At 33.4% G+C, this 12,610-nt stretch overlaps 1 protein-coding gene and 1 long non-coding RNA gene across 5 annotated transcripts in view; one reads left to right on the top strand and one right to left on the bottom strand.

Moving 5' to 3' along the window:
* LOC111418586 (uncharacterized) overlaps positions 1-12,610 on the bottom strand; it is a 40,863-nt gene that overhangs the window by 2,520 nt on the left and 25,733 nt on the right. The gene's annotated exons all lie outside the window — the stretch shown is intronic.
* Positions 1-12,610, top strand: part of LOC111418585 (serine/arginine repetitive matrix protein 5-like) — a 52,729-nt gene that overhangs the window by 25,681 nt on the left and 14,438 nt on the right. For both annotated transcript variants that reach the window (XR_011640153.1, XM_023051123.2), the window contains exons 2-5: positions 6,664-7,693; positions 7,790-7,926; positions 8,013-8,196; positions 8,259-8,318. Coding sequence is in view for 1 of the 2 variants with exons in the window: in XM_023051123.2 (XP_022906891.1) it covers positions 6,691-7,693; positions 7,790-7,926; positions 8,013-8,196; positions 8,259-8,318 (1,384 nt within the window). In the remaining variant the exon portion in view is untranslated. The remainder of the gene's footprint in view (positions 1-6,663; positions 7,694-7,789; positions 7,927-8,012; positions 8,197-8,258; positions 8,319-12,610) is intronic.

Below are 12,610 nucleotides of genomic sequence, written 5' to 3'. Positions count from 1 at the left end.
ATGTCGCTTAGTCAAGTGATGATCCATTTTATATTTGTTATTTTGTTTCAATTTAAACACCACCGTGTATTCAAATTGTATTAATCGCATTAATTAATTCACAATTGTAATGTCAACCCCATTAAACTCGGTGTCCTGAATACACAGATTACAGGTGGAATAATCAATTAGCCGTGCGTCTGCATAACAAACGGTTGACAGTTTAGTAAATAAACCGTATTCAGTTAGCAGAGCGTGGCATAGTTGAGTTTGAATGAAAATAGGTTGAAACCCGGTGAAAAGTAAATATTTTTATCACACGTTTCAGGGTTTATCCTGAATTGCCATATGCGATGTGGAAGGGACAAGATTTAATTTTCACCCTTACAAAAAGGAAATTTCTCTTTCCCAACAAACTTTGCTTTACTACGAAACGCGTTCAGTAACTTTCGGATTTAACTTTAAATCCATTGAAAAGTCTTAGCGAAACTTAGTGGATACTTTATCGAGTTAAAAATAAATAATTATTATAACAAATACGATTTTACCCGCATTGATAGATTAACAACCCTCGTTATCGATAATTTTGTTTACACGCTCTCCCATTTCCAATATCATTACCCGCGGTTTCCACACAAAACCGAAACTAATAACCTTTCGTTGTGAAGGTAATTTCGGGTTACCGAGTTGGTTGTTTATTTTTATTATTACTCAATGTTGCTCGTTATTCTGCGTCGCCCTCTCGATGAGCCTTTTTGTGCTTTTAAGTAAATTGTTCTTGGGGGAAGAAAAGGAAAATGAGAAAAATTGTGAAAAAAGATCGCGTACTAATATAAAACACGTTCTTTATCTTTTTTGAACACCTTTTCGCCTTTAAAATTTCGTTTTACTACGAGAGTCGAGAGAATGGGAGACAATTTTCCGGTACATTTCACGCGAGATCCTTCGGGATAAATGTTACGTTCGGTGATAGAAATATTCTTCTTAATAAAAACCCAAGAAAATGTTATTTTTGATTTAAATACAGCATTGAATTCACACAATGTATAATACATATTAATTAGTTACTTTTTTTGAGATTACACAGCAGTCCAGTCTGCTTTACGTGTAGATAAATAAGTGAGTTTCATCTCCGAAACTCACTTTACACGAGAATCACCATTACAATATTTATCATACAATTCAACCTAGTAACGCGGCACGAGATGGAAGTGCAATTGGACGATGTTATGCATTACTTGACTAAGCGACAAATGAACAATGTTGAGAAAAACGCGATTTTCGTTTTTATCTCTCTAAAAATATAAGACTTATCTGTTTCTGTAAGTCGTGGCATAAATTTTTTAAGGACGAAGTGTTACAAGTTAGAAATATTAAGAAACTTGGGAAAAATTCAAAAATCATCATGTGGCTTAAAAATCAACGACTTTTTTTTAATCAATGTGAAAATGACCCAAAAAACACGTTAAAAATAAAAAGGAAGTGCTGAAAAGTGACTAAGACTAGATTAACTTCAGTTATAAAACTTCTATTATATGATAACTAAGTTCAGGTTTAACATGTCAACCTCAATTTTGACATATTTGTAATCTTCATTAAAAATCCTTTAAAATGAGTACAAACACGACATATTTATCTTCAATATTAATGAAGTTATGGTCAACTTCCGGTTAAGAATGTCAACGTCAATTTTGACATTTTTGTAATCGTCGTGAAAAATCCTTTAAAATGAGTCCAAACATGATACGTTTAATTCCAATATTAGCAACTTCCGGTTTGAAATGTCAATGTCATTTTGACATATTCTTAATTTGTATAAAACGTCTTTATATTTGTCACAAAAACAAAAATATAATAAAAAAAAATCAAAAATTAAGGTTGGTATTAACATTTAAAAGTTAAAATTGCTATTTTCATTGTTGCTAACTTCAGGTTTAATGTTTTTTATTCTAACTTTTTTGTTTTTTGAGATAAGTGCGTCATGTTTGGACTCATTTTAAAGGTTTTTTTTAATAAAGAATACATCTTAAAAGAACACCATGAAGTTGTCCATTTGTCTATTATGTCATAATTAACTTCAGGTTTAAAATGTCAACCTCAGTTTTGACATATTTGTAATTTTCATTAAAAATCCTTTAAAATGAGTACAAACACGACATATTTATCTACAATATTATTAAAGTTATGGTCAACTTCCGGTTAAGAATGTCAACGTCAATTTTGACATATTTGTAATCGTCGTGAAAAATCCTTTAAAATAAGTCCAAACATGATACGTTTAATTCCAATATTACTCGAGATATAAGCAACGTCCGGTTTGAAATGTCAATGTCATTTTGATATATTCTTAATTTTTATAAAATATCTTAATATTTGTCACAAAAACAAAAATATAATAAAAAAAATCAAAAATTAAGGTTGGTATTAATATTTCAAAATTAAATTGCTATCTTCATTGTTGCTAACTTCGGGTTTAATGTTTTTTATTCAATCTTTTTTGTTTTTTGAGATAAGTGCGTTTTGTTTGGACTCATTTTAAAGGTATTTTTTTAATAAATAATACACTTTGAAAGAACACCATGAAGTTGTCCATTTGTCTATTATGTGATAACTAACTTCAGGTTTAAAATGTCAACCTCAGTTTTGACATATTTGTAATCTACATTAACAATTCTTGAAAATGAGTACAAACACGACATATTTATCTCCAATATTAATGGAGTTATGGTCAACTTCCGGTTAAGAATGTCAACGCCAATTTTGACATATTTGTAATCGTTGTGAAAAATCCTTTAAAATGAGTCCAAACATGATACGTTTAATTCCAATATTACTCGAGGTATAAGCAACTTCCAGTTTGAAATGTCAATGTCATTTTGACATATTCTTAATTTTTATAAAATGTCTTAATATTTGTCACAAAAACAAAAATATAATAAAAAAAAATCAAAAATTAAGGTTGGTATTAATATTTAAAAGTTAAAAATTGCTATTTTCATTGTTGCTAACTTCGGGTTTAATGTTTTTTATTCAAACTTTTTTGTTTTTTGAGATAAGTGCGTCATGTTTGGACTTATTTTAAAGGTTTTTTAATGAAGATGACAAATATGTCAAAATTGACGTTGACGTTTCAAACCGGAAGTGATTGTATCTCCATTAATATCAAAGTGAAATATGTCGAGTTTGGACTTATTTTAAAGGATTTTTTATGAAGTTGACAAATAGGTTAAAATTAATTGTTGAAAGTTCGAACTTTTTGGTTTTTTGAGAGAAATGCGTCATGTTTGGACTCACTTTAAAGGTTATTTTATGAAAACTATGAATATAATAATAAAATTAAAGTTGACATTGACAACTGAAAGTTTTTTTCTAGTTTTAGTTCAATAAAAATACAGCGTGTCCCGTATCTTCCGCATCACAGCATTATACGGTTGGAGAATACATTATTCTGAAGCGATCCAACCTTACCTTAATTTTTAATCTTTTTTTATTATATTTTTGTTTTTGTGACATACAGTGTGCTCCAAAAAGTCAACAACACCCGTTTTATTTTTGTTCCATTACATCAACGTTTCTGAAATTTAGCTTAAATGGGAGGATCATACCGGTCTTTCGATCTAAGATATTTTCAAGATGGTGGCCGCTTCCGGTCCACCGGAAGTAGACCTCAACTTCGTAATTTTAAATGGAATGCTATAGTTTTTATTGCACCTTTTAATTGTATGCGAAACAATGTGTTGACTTTGATAAATGTTACTGGTACCTAGCATTTTTCGTTTTCGAGTTATTTTGATTTTAAGTTTTTGTTTGGTAAATTTCACCATGCTTTTTAAACCCCATATCTCAGCCAATATTCATTCAAGATAGCTCTAACTTGGTGTGATTACTCTTCAGATGATATCAAATAGATTGTCATTTGTTGTATCAGAGTATCTTATACAGGGATGGTCAAAAATTGAATTATCGTTTCTCTATATTCAATGCCAAGAAAGCTGAGAATTTTAAATGGAACGCCCATATTTTTTTTACCAGAGAGAGAATTAAATTTTTTATCCAAACTGTATCTCCAACTCTATCTGTATAAGATACTGTGATACAGCAAATGACAATCTATTTGACAGCATTTGAAGAGTAATCGTGCCAATTTAGAGCTTTTTTGATTATTATAAATCGAATTGCAGCGCAAACCACTTTTCAACTATCTTCGTTAATATCACTCCTTCTCTTTTAATCCAGTCTTGTTACATAAATTTTATTTTAGTTTGTCATTTCATTTGTCGTTTGTAATGTATTTTGTAATGTAAGTTTATAATTGTATAATTCATTTTATATTTAAAGTTTCTCATATTAGTTTTTACTTTAAAAAATTTTAAGTTTTTAACTTATGTCTGAGTTTTTTGTTCTTTTTTGTTTATTTTGACGGTAAGTCTTTCATATGTTTTAAGATAATTTCTTGTTATTTATTTATTTTAATATTGTAGATTCAGCTGATGATGGCTTATTAGCCGAAACCGGTTCTGATTATATTAAAATTTTTATCGAGAAAGAAGTTAATTTATTTAAATACCTATATTTTATATTTTGATATATTTGTTATCTTCATTAAAAAACCTTTAAAATGAGTCCAAAAATGACGCACTTATCTCAAAAAACAAAAAAGTTAGAATAAAAAACATTAAACCCGAAGTTAGCAACAATGAAGATAGCAATTTAATTTTTAAATATTAATACCAACCTTAATTTTTGATCTTTTTTATTATATTTTTTTGTGACAAATATTAAGACATTTTATAAAAATTAAGAATATGTCAAAATTGAGGTTGACATTTTAAACCTGAAGTTAGTTATCATATAATAGAAGTTTTATAACTGAAGTTAATCTAGTGTTACTCATTATCAGAACTTACTTTTTATTTTTAACATGATTTTTTGGGTCATTTTATTATTATATTCGTAATCTTCATGAAATAACCTTTAAAGTGATTCCAAACATGACGCATTTTTCTCAAAAAACCAAAAAGTTTCAAGTTTTAACTAGTAATTTTGACATATTTGTCAACTTCATAAAAAATCAGTTAAAATGAGCCCAAACTCGGCATGTTTAACTTTGACATTAATGGAGATACAATCACTTCCGGTTTGAAACGTCAACGTCAATTTTGACATATTTGTCATCTTCATTAAAAAACCTTTAAAATGAGTCCAAAGATGACGCACTTATCTCAAAAAACAAAAAAGTTTGAATAAAAAACATTAAAACCGAAGTTAGCAACAATGAAGATAGCAATTTAATTTTTAAATATTAATACCAACCTTAATTTTTGATTTTTTTTTATTATATTTTTGTTTTTGACAAATATTAAGACATTTTATAAAAATTAAGAATATGTAAAAATGACATTGACATTTCAAATCGGAAGTTGCTTATATCTCGAGTAATATTGGAATTAAACGTATCATGTTTGGACTCATTTTAAAGGATTTTCCACGACGATTACAAATATGTCAAAATTGACGTTGACATTCTTAACCGGAAGTTGACCATAACTTCATTAATATTGAAGATAAATATGGCGTGTTTGTACTCATTTTAAAGGATTTTTAATGAAGATTATAAATATGTCAAAATTGATGTTGACATTTTAAACCTGAAGTTAGTTATCGTATAATAGACAAAAGGACAACTTCATGGTGTTCTTTCATGATGTATTCTTTATTAAAAAACCTTTAAAATGAGTCCAAACAAGACGTACTTATCTCAAAAAACAAAAAAATTAGAATAAAAAGCATTAAACCCGAAGTTAGCAACAATGAAGATAGCAATTTAATTTTTAAATATTAATACCAACCTTAATTTTTTATTTTTTTCTATTATATTTTCGTTTTGACGTAAAAGCTCTGTGTTTTCTTTTAAATTATAGCAACTTTCTGTAATACGACAGTAACTATCAAAAATTATAAAAGTGCCATCTATCGGTAAAATATTAATTTAAAAATGATTAATGAAAATAATTACAAATAAGATTTTTCTTTTGCAAATTTAATATTTTTTTAATAATTAAGAAAATCTTAATTAATTTTTAAATTAAAGAATCAAAATTAGGACTTAAAATTAAGATTTTAATATCGTAGATTTTAACTTCACCTGTCACTAAGACAACTGATACGTGATGAGGTTATGTCTGGTTGTGTAATGTCAAAAGTGTCATAAAAAGGGTATTGAAGTAATTCAACATATAAAATGGACAACTTCATGGTGTTCTTTCATGATGTACTCTTTATTTAAAAAAACCTTTAAATTTTTGATCGATTACAAATGTTAAAATTGACGTTGACATTCTTAACCGGAAGTTGACCATAACTTCATTAATATTGAAGATAAATATGTCGTGTTTGTACTCATTTTAAAGGATTTTTAATGAAGATTACAAATATGTCAAAATTGAGGTTGACATTTTAAACCTGAAGTTAGTTATCATATAATAGAAGTTTTATAACTGAAGTTAATCTAGTGTTAGTCATTTTCAGCACTTTCTTTTTATTTTTAACGTGTTTTTTGGGTCATTTCACATTGATTAAAAAAAAATCGATGAAAAGGAAAATCCCGTTTTTCTCAACATTGTTCATTTGTCGCTTAGTCAAGTGATGCATAACGCGGTCCAAATAAAATTAATATTATTTTAGATGTGCTGAAAAATAACGAAAAAGAAAATGCTTCATCGAAGTACATCTTCCAGAAGACGTCGTGCTTCAAGAAGTACAGCTTCTTCTCCGAGTCAAATCAGAACGCCAAGATCAGCTGCAACAAGTCCTGGTAGAAGGGCGAGTATTGCAGTTTCCCCGGTGGATGGTACTCGAGGGTTTCTTCAACCTGATTTAAATCGTAGCCCTCGACACAGTATAATACCAGACATTTCCTTAGAAGATCGCGAATCTCCTTCGGATGAAAACAATTTTTTAGCACCCGATATCGCATTAAGTCCAAGAAATAGTTTGGTGCCGGATTCAAATCGCAGTCCGAGACATAGTTTGGTTCCTAACGATTACTCAAGATCGCCCAGAAATAGTTTAGTTCCGGATTCGGCTTTGAGCCCGAGAAATAGTTTGGTACCAAACGACAATTACAATAGGAGTCCTAGAAATAGTTTGGTTCCGAGTGATTTAAAATCACCCCGGAATTCTTTGGTTCCCGATTCAAATCGAAGCCCAAGACATTCTTTGGTACCGGACAACAACGTTTACGGTTCTAGAATAAGTCTTTCCCCCGATTTTAATCGCTCCCCGCGAAATTCTTTAGTACCCGATACTAATCGAAGTCCAAGACAAAGTTTAACACCGTCAGATTCGTGTATTTGGAACCAAAATGGGTTGAGTTCTCAAGAAGAAATAAGCAGGGGAGATTTACGAAGTCCCAGACTTAGTATGGCACCGATTAATGATGTGAGTAGATCACCACGGGGAAGTGTAGCGCCGGAATCTTTGAATATTCGAACGAGCCCAAGGGGGAGTATAGGAAGTGAGTATCATTCCGAAAGAAGTCCAAGAGGGAGTATAGGACCTGAAGGTAACAACCATAATCGGAGTCCTAGAGGGAGTTTGGCTAGAAATAATTTAGTTGCTGAAGAAATTGGGAAGAGTCCAAGAGGAAGTTTAACTTTAACGTTTCAAGAACCACCGGTTAGTGAAAGAAGATCAAGTGCTGATAATCCTTCAGGTAAATTTATTTTATTAATAAATTAATAAATAAATAAATCGTGTAAATTTACGAACCTTTCTCGATCTCACCTCGTGATTTATATTTGTATTACAGGTTCTCGCATGGTCGGTGGAGGGAGAAGCACCTCGCCGTACAGAAGCTCCTCTCGAGGAGCAATAAACATGGGATATACGAGTAACCAGGGATTGTCGGAGGGGGGTAGTAGAAGAGCAAGCAGTTCGGTTAGCCAGGTACGGTTTCCTTTTTTATTATCAAATTACGTCCATTTCTTAACAAACTCTCTAAACAAAGGAAGTTGTTGTTATGTCCTCCATAGGTTTCCGGAGACGAACAAAAGAGGTTATGCGCCGAACAAAAATACGATGGAGAGCAAGGATTGGGATTGGGGATTTCATTGACGACTTATGGATCGGTTGCTTATCAACTTAAAGATGCTAATTTAGAAGCTAATGGTACCTGCGATTTTGTTATTAAAGCTATGAATATAGTCAACAAAACCAGTAGGTTTAAATCAATTTTTTTTGTAAATGATGTAGTAGTAAGTTCTTTTTGTACATTTTAGTTGTGGTTACCATCGTTTTAATTTGTTTATCAACTCTTCCTCTTCTCATGTTGATTATGGGTAAGTATTATATTTCTCATATCATTATAGTAAAGTTATCCTCGTAATTGTTAGTCGGGAGTTTTTATTCCTTAATAAAATTGTAAGGCGCAATGATACGCAACGTTTTTATAAGTTAATATATCCATTGTGGGCAAGGTTCTTGGTTCATTGAGACTAATATCTTGTTGGTGGCATATCTAAGCCACAAAGTGAGGTTTTGACAAATATTCCTAATTAAAGATGTACTGCTTTCAGAAGATTGGGTACTGATAACAAAAAACTAGATGCTGTTGGTAGAGTGTTAGATGCACTAATGGATAATTAGGTTCTGGTGGAAAAGATTACATACTACTGGCAGAAGATTAAGTACTGTCAGAGATTTAGATGCTGTTAAGAGAAAATTAGGTGTTGCTAATACAAGAATAGATATTGCTAATTCAAGACTAGATAATGTTTGCAAAAGATTAGACATCGCACATAGAAGGCTACTTGATAAACTACTTGATAAAGACGATATATTGCTGATAAAAGAATAGAATCTGCTAAGTAACACTAAACAGTGTTAAGAAAAACAAGAAATTATCAATAGAAAACTGTAATTCTGCTTGCAGATGACTGCATTTACCTGGCAGAAAAGATGCTGTTAATGATTACATTACATTACATAGACTACATATCGGGTAGGCAGACCTACTAATCGGCAGTGCCCAGTAAAGACACCCATTAGAACTTTTATGCTGCTACGAGCAAGTCCTAAAATATTCCCGGGTTTGACAGTGGCAATGTTAATAAACACCTTAGTATGTCTCATTCCAGGAGAACTGGTCCAAAGTAGGCAAAGTTTCATTCAGCCCACAGTTCAATCCTATATTTGGCCATCGCAAATGATACACCAACTGCTGGTTCCGGCCCCAAAAACGTTTTAGCGCTACCCTCTCGTGATACCTCATCTGCCACTGCATTGCCAGCAACCCCACAGTGATCTGGGACCCAGATCAGAGAAGCTCCGTTATCACAACTGAGTGTGTTTAATGTTCTCTTACAATCATTAACCAGAGCCGACACCGTTTTCACGACTTGCGGCGCTTTGAGAGCGGCTTGACTGTCTCAGAAAATTCGTACTGTCATGTTCTTCATCCCTGTCTCAAGAAGGATTTTAGCACCCACGTCAATAGCAAATACTTCCGCCTGGAATACAGTACGTACCCAGGCTGTAAGCTTGCTTAATTCGAGGTGTCTGGCAGTATACTCCTGCTCCTACCCCTTTAGGCGTTTTTGATCCATCTGTGAACAAGCAAATATCTGCCTGAACCAGAGAATTTTCATTTTCGATCCAGGACTGCCAGTATCAAGCATTAATCACTGATAGTGGTTCCGCCAAATCTAACGGCATTGATAGCACAGTATCAGTGCTTATAATGTCTTCCGCAGCCCATTGGTAGGATATGTCAGAACAGTTTTGAGCATATTGCTTAAATCTGTAAATGGTTGTTCTAGCCACTTTATCTAATTGCAAATGCAGAGAAAATAGGCCAAGCAGAACCTCCATTGCTAGAGTTGGCGTTGTGCTTATCGCACCAGAGATTGCTAATCCAGCTACTTGTTGAATTCGCGAAACTTTACTGATAACTGAAATTTGTTGGGCTTTCCTATACCAGGCTGCTGCTCCGTTTATGATCATAGGTCTAATTTTTTCCACAAAGACTGCGACAAGTCCACAAGAATAGTCTAGCTTTGTGCAAAACTCCCTGCAAATGTCCATTAAATGACAAGGTTTTGTCTAGGAGTACTCCTAGATATTTGACTTCCAAAGCAGGGGAGATAACACCCCTCCCAGCGGGCAGCCACCTCCTGGCCTGAAGCGTATCCTATCACCGTGGAATGAAATAGAAACTATATATTTGCTTCCACTCCCCTGTCAAGAGCAGTTCTTTCAAGAGATTGTGGTATTGCGCTGTTGAACGCTCTTTCTATATCCAGAAACGCACAAATCTATATTTCTTTATCCTACAGCGTCCCATACTCTACCAACTAAACTGTGTAGAGCCTATTCTGCTAATTTTCCCGCTTGATAAGCATACCTGTGGCGAACCAGTGGACCAGATATCAATGGCACCGTACGGATATAGCGTTCCAGAACTTTTTCAAGGGTTTTTAACAGAAATGATGTTAGGGTGATGGGTCGAAAGGCTTTAGGTATATAAAATACCCATACCTTAGTCACTCAAGACACTCGCTCTGAAAATTTTTACCAAAATAGGCAACAACAATGACCTTGCTTGCTGTAACAAAGCAGGAAAGATATTGTCTTCTCCGGGCGATTTGAACGGCTTAAACGTTTGAATCGCCTGGTTCACGGATGTGCAAGTGACGACTTTTCTAGCTACACTCCAATCTCTATTTGAAGGGCGCTTTGCCTTTGCAGGAATAGCCCTCTGTGGTATTATCAGCCCTCATCATCAGGCTTCCTGGGAAGTAAAACTACCATCAGGCCCCTTAAGTGAGCCCAGGGGTAGTGCTGCATCTTGTGAATTCTTGCACTTCTGGGTGTGTCTTTCACTCCCTCACACAACCTCCTCCAAGAGTCTATTTTTGCCTTACGTATGTTTTTGATGTAATTTGTTAGAGTTACAATTAGTTACTACTTAACAGTAGTGCTGACTGAGTGTCTTAACTTCAAGTCGAACTTAGACTTCTACATCACTAGGAAAGCCCAGTTTAGGGCAAGAGCAAGCAGAAGAGATCTAATACCGTTTAGATTTCATTTGCCTCTGTTCAGAGATAAAATTTTGCTTATTGAATTCCTCTTGGTCTGGTCTTTTATGAATATTCTAAGAATATTTTGTCCTATAATGAATTTCTTCGCCTTGGATAGTTGAGCGGATTAGTCCATCCAACTTTCGTTTCTTTGTGAAGAGCACAACAATTGTATTTTGCGGGTTTATCGAGAGGGTCTCTCCTTTACACCAAGCGCAAATGGTATCCTGCTAATGATAGACTAGATACTGGTAATAGATACTAAATACTTCTGGGAGAAGAATAAATACTGCTGGAAAAAAATGTCTTCGACAAGTTTTGGAACCCTAAAATCCTTATAATATTTTCTGAAGTCTTGTAATAATCTCATGGAAATAGTCTAAAAATCCATATCAATCCAGTACCATATCCAAATATGTCTTAGAACGTCATGGACACCCCATAGGAATTCTCAATCATATTTCAAGATTCTCACAACAACCTTAGGTGAATGGAGAACTTAGGAATTGCAGAAATGCTTTGAAATTTTTGAATCAAATTGGAAAATCTTGAATTCCGTAAGGATTGAAAGAAATTTTTTGGAAATAATAATAAATACGGACGCATTTCAATGAAACCCTTAGACATCATGGATAATCTTTGAAAATATTCTGGAAATGCATGGAAGTCAAATATAAATTTGTTGGAAATACTTTGAAACACTCTAAAAATCAAAAACTTTCTGCCAGAAAGTTTTAGACAACATTTGGAAACCTAAAATCCTTATAATATTTTGTGAAGTCTTGTAGTAATCTCATGGAAATAGTCTAAAAATGCATATTAATCCAGTACCATATCCAAATATGTCTTAGAACATCATGGCCACCCCATAAGAATTCTCAATCATATTTGAAGAATCACACACGAACCTAAGGTGAATTGAGACCTTAGAAATCGCAGAAATTCTTTGAATCAAATTGGAAAACCTTGAATTCCTTGAAGATTGAAACAAAATGTTTGGAAATAATAATGATGTTCATCCTCGTTGTTTGAGGACTGCCATAACAATCTTTGTGAGGCAGCCGCTAGCAATGAGATTACGATCTGCTGGACAAAGAGTCATTCGGGAAATAAGCTTCATGACATGGTGGACAAACTGGCAAGGAAAGCTGCAGGCGAACTTCCGGGATCGCCGGAACCATTCATTGCCCCAACAATAAGGTCTTTAATAGAGCTTCAAAAAGAGGAAACACGTAAGAAATTTCTAAACTACTGAGACAGGACACTAGGATGTCGCCAAGCCAAGGAGGCTCTGATGTACCCTGATCCTAAACGAACAGATTTATTTATGAGGCTGTCCAGGTAGAACCTACGTTTGGTTATAAAGCTAATCACTGGACACTGGCATCTACAGAAGCACTTACTGAACATGGGAATAAGTGACACCGACATCTGCAGAGGATGCGGTGAGGAGGAACACATTTTATGCGAGTACGTGGCCCTCCAAACATATAGGTTATCCATTTTTTGGAGATATCCAGATTAGCATGAGTGGAATAAGGGCAGCACAACCA

Source organism: Onthophagus taurus, chromosome 3, assembly GCF_036711975.1.
Source record: "Onthophagus taurus isolate NC chromosome 3, IU_Otau_3.0, whole genome shotgun sequence".
Lineage (NCBI taxonomy): Eukaryota > Metazoa > Arthropoda > Insecta > Coleoptera > Scarabaeidae > Onthophagus > Onthophagus taurus.
This window is presented reverse-complemented; position numbering and strand designations above follow the sequence as displayed.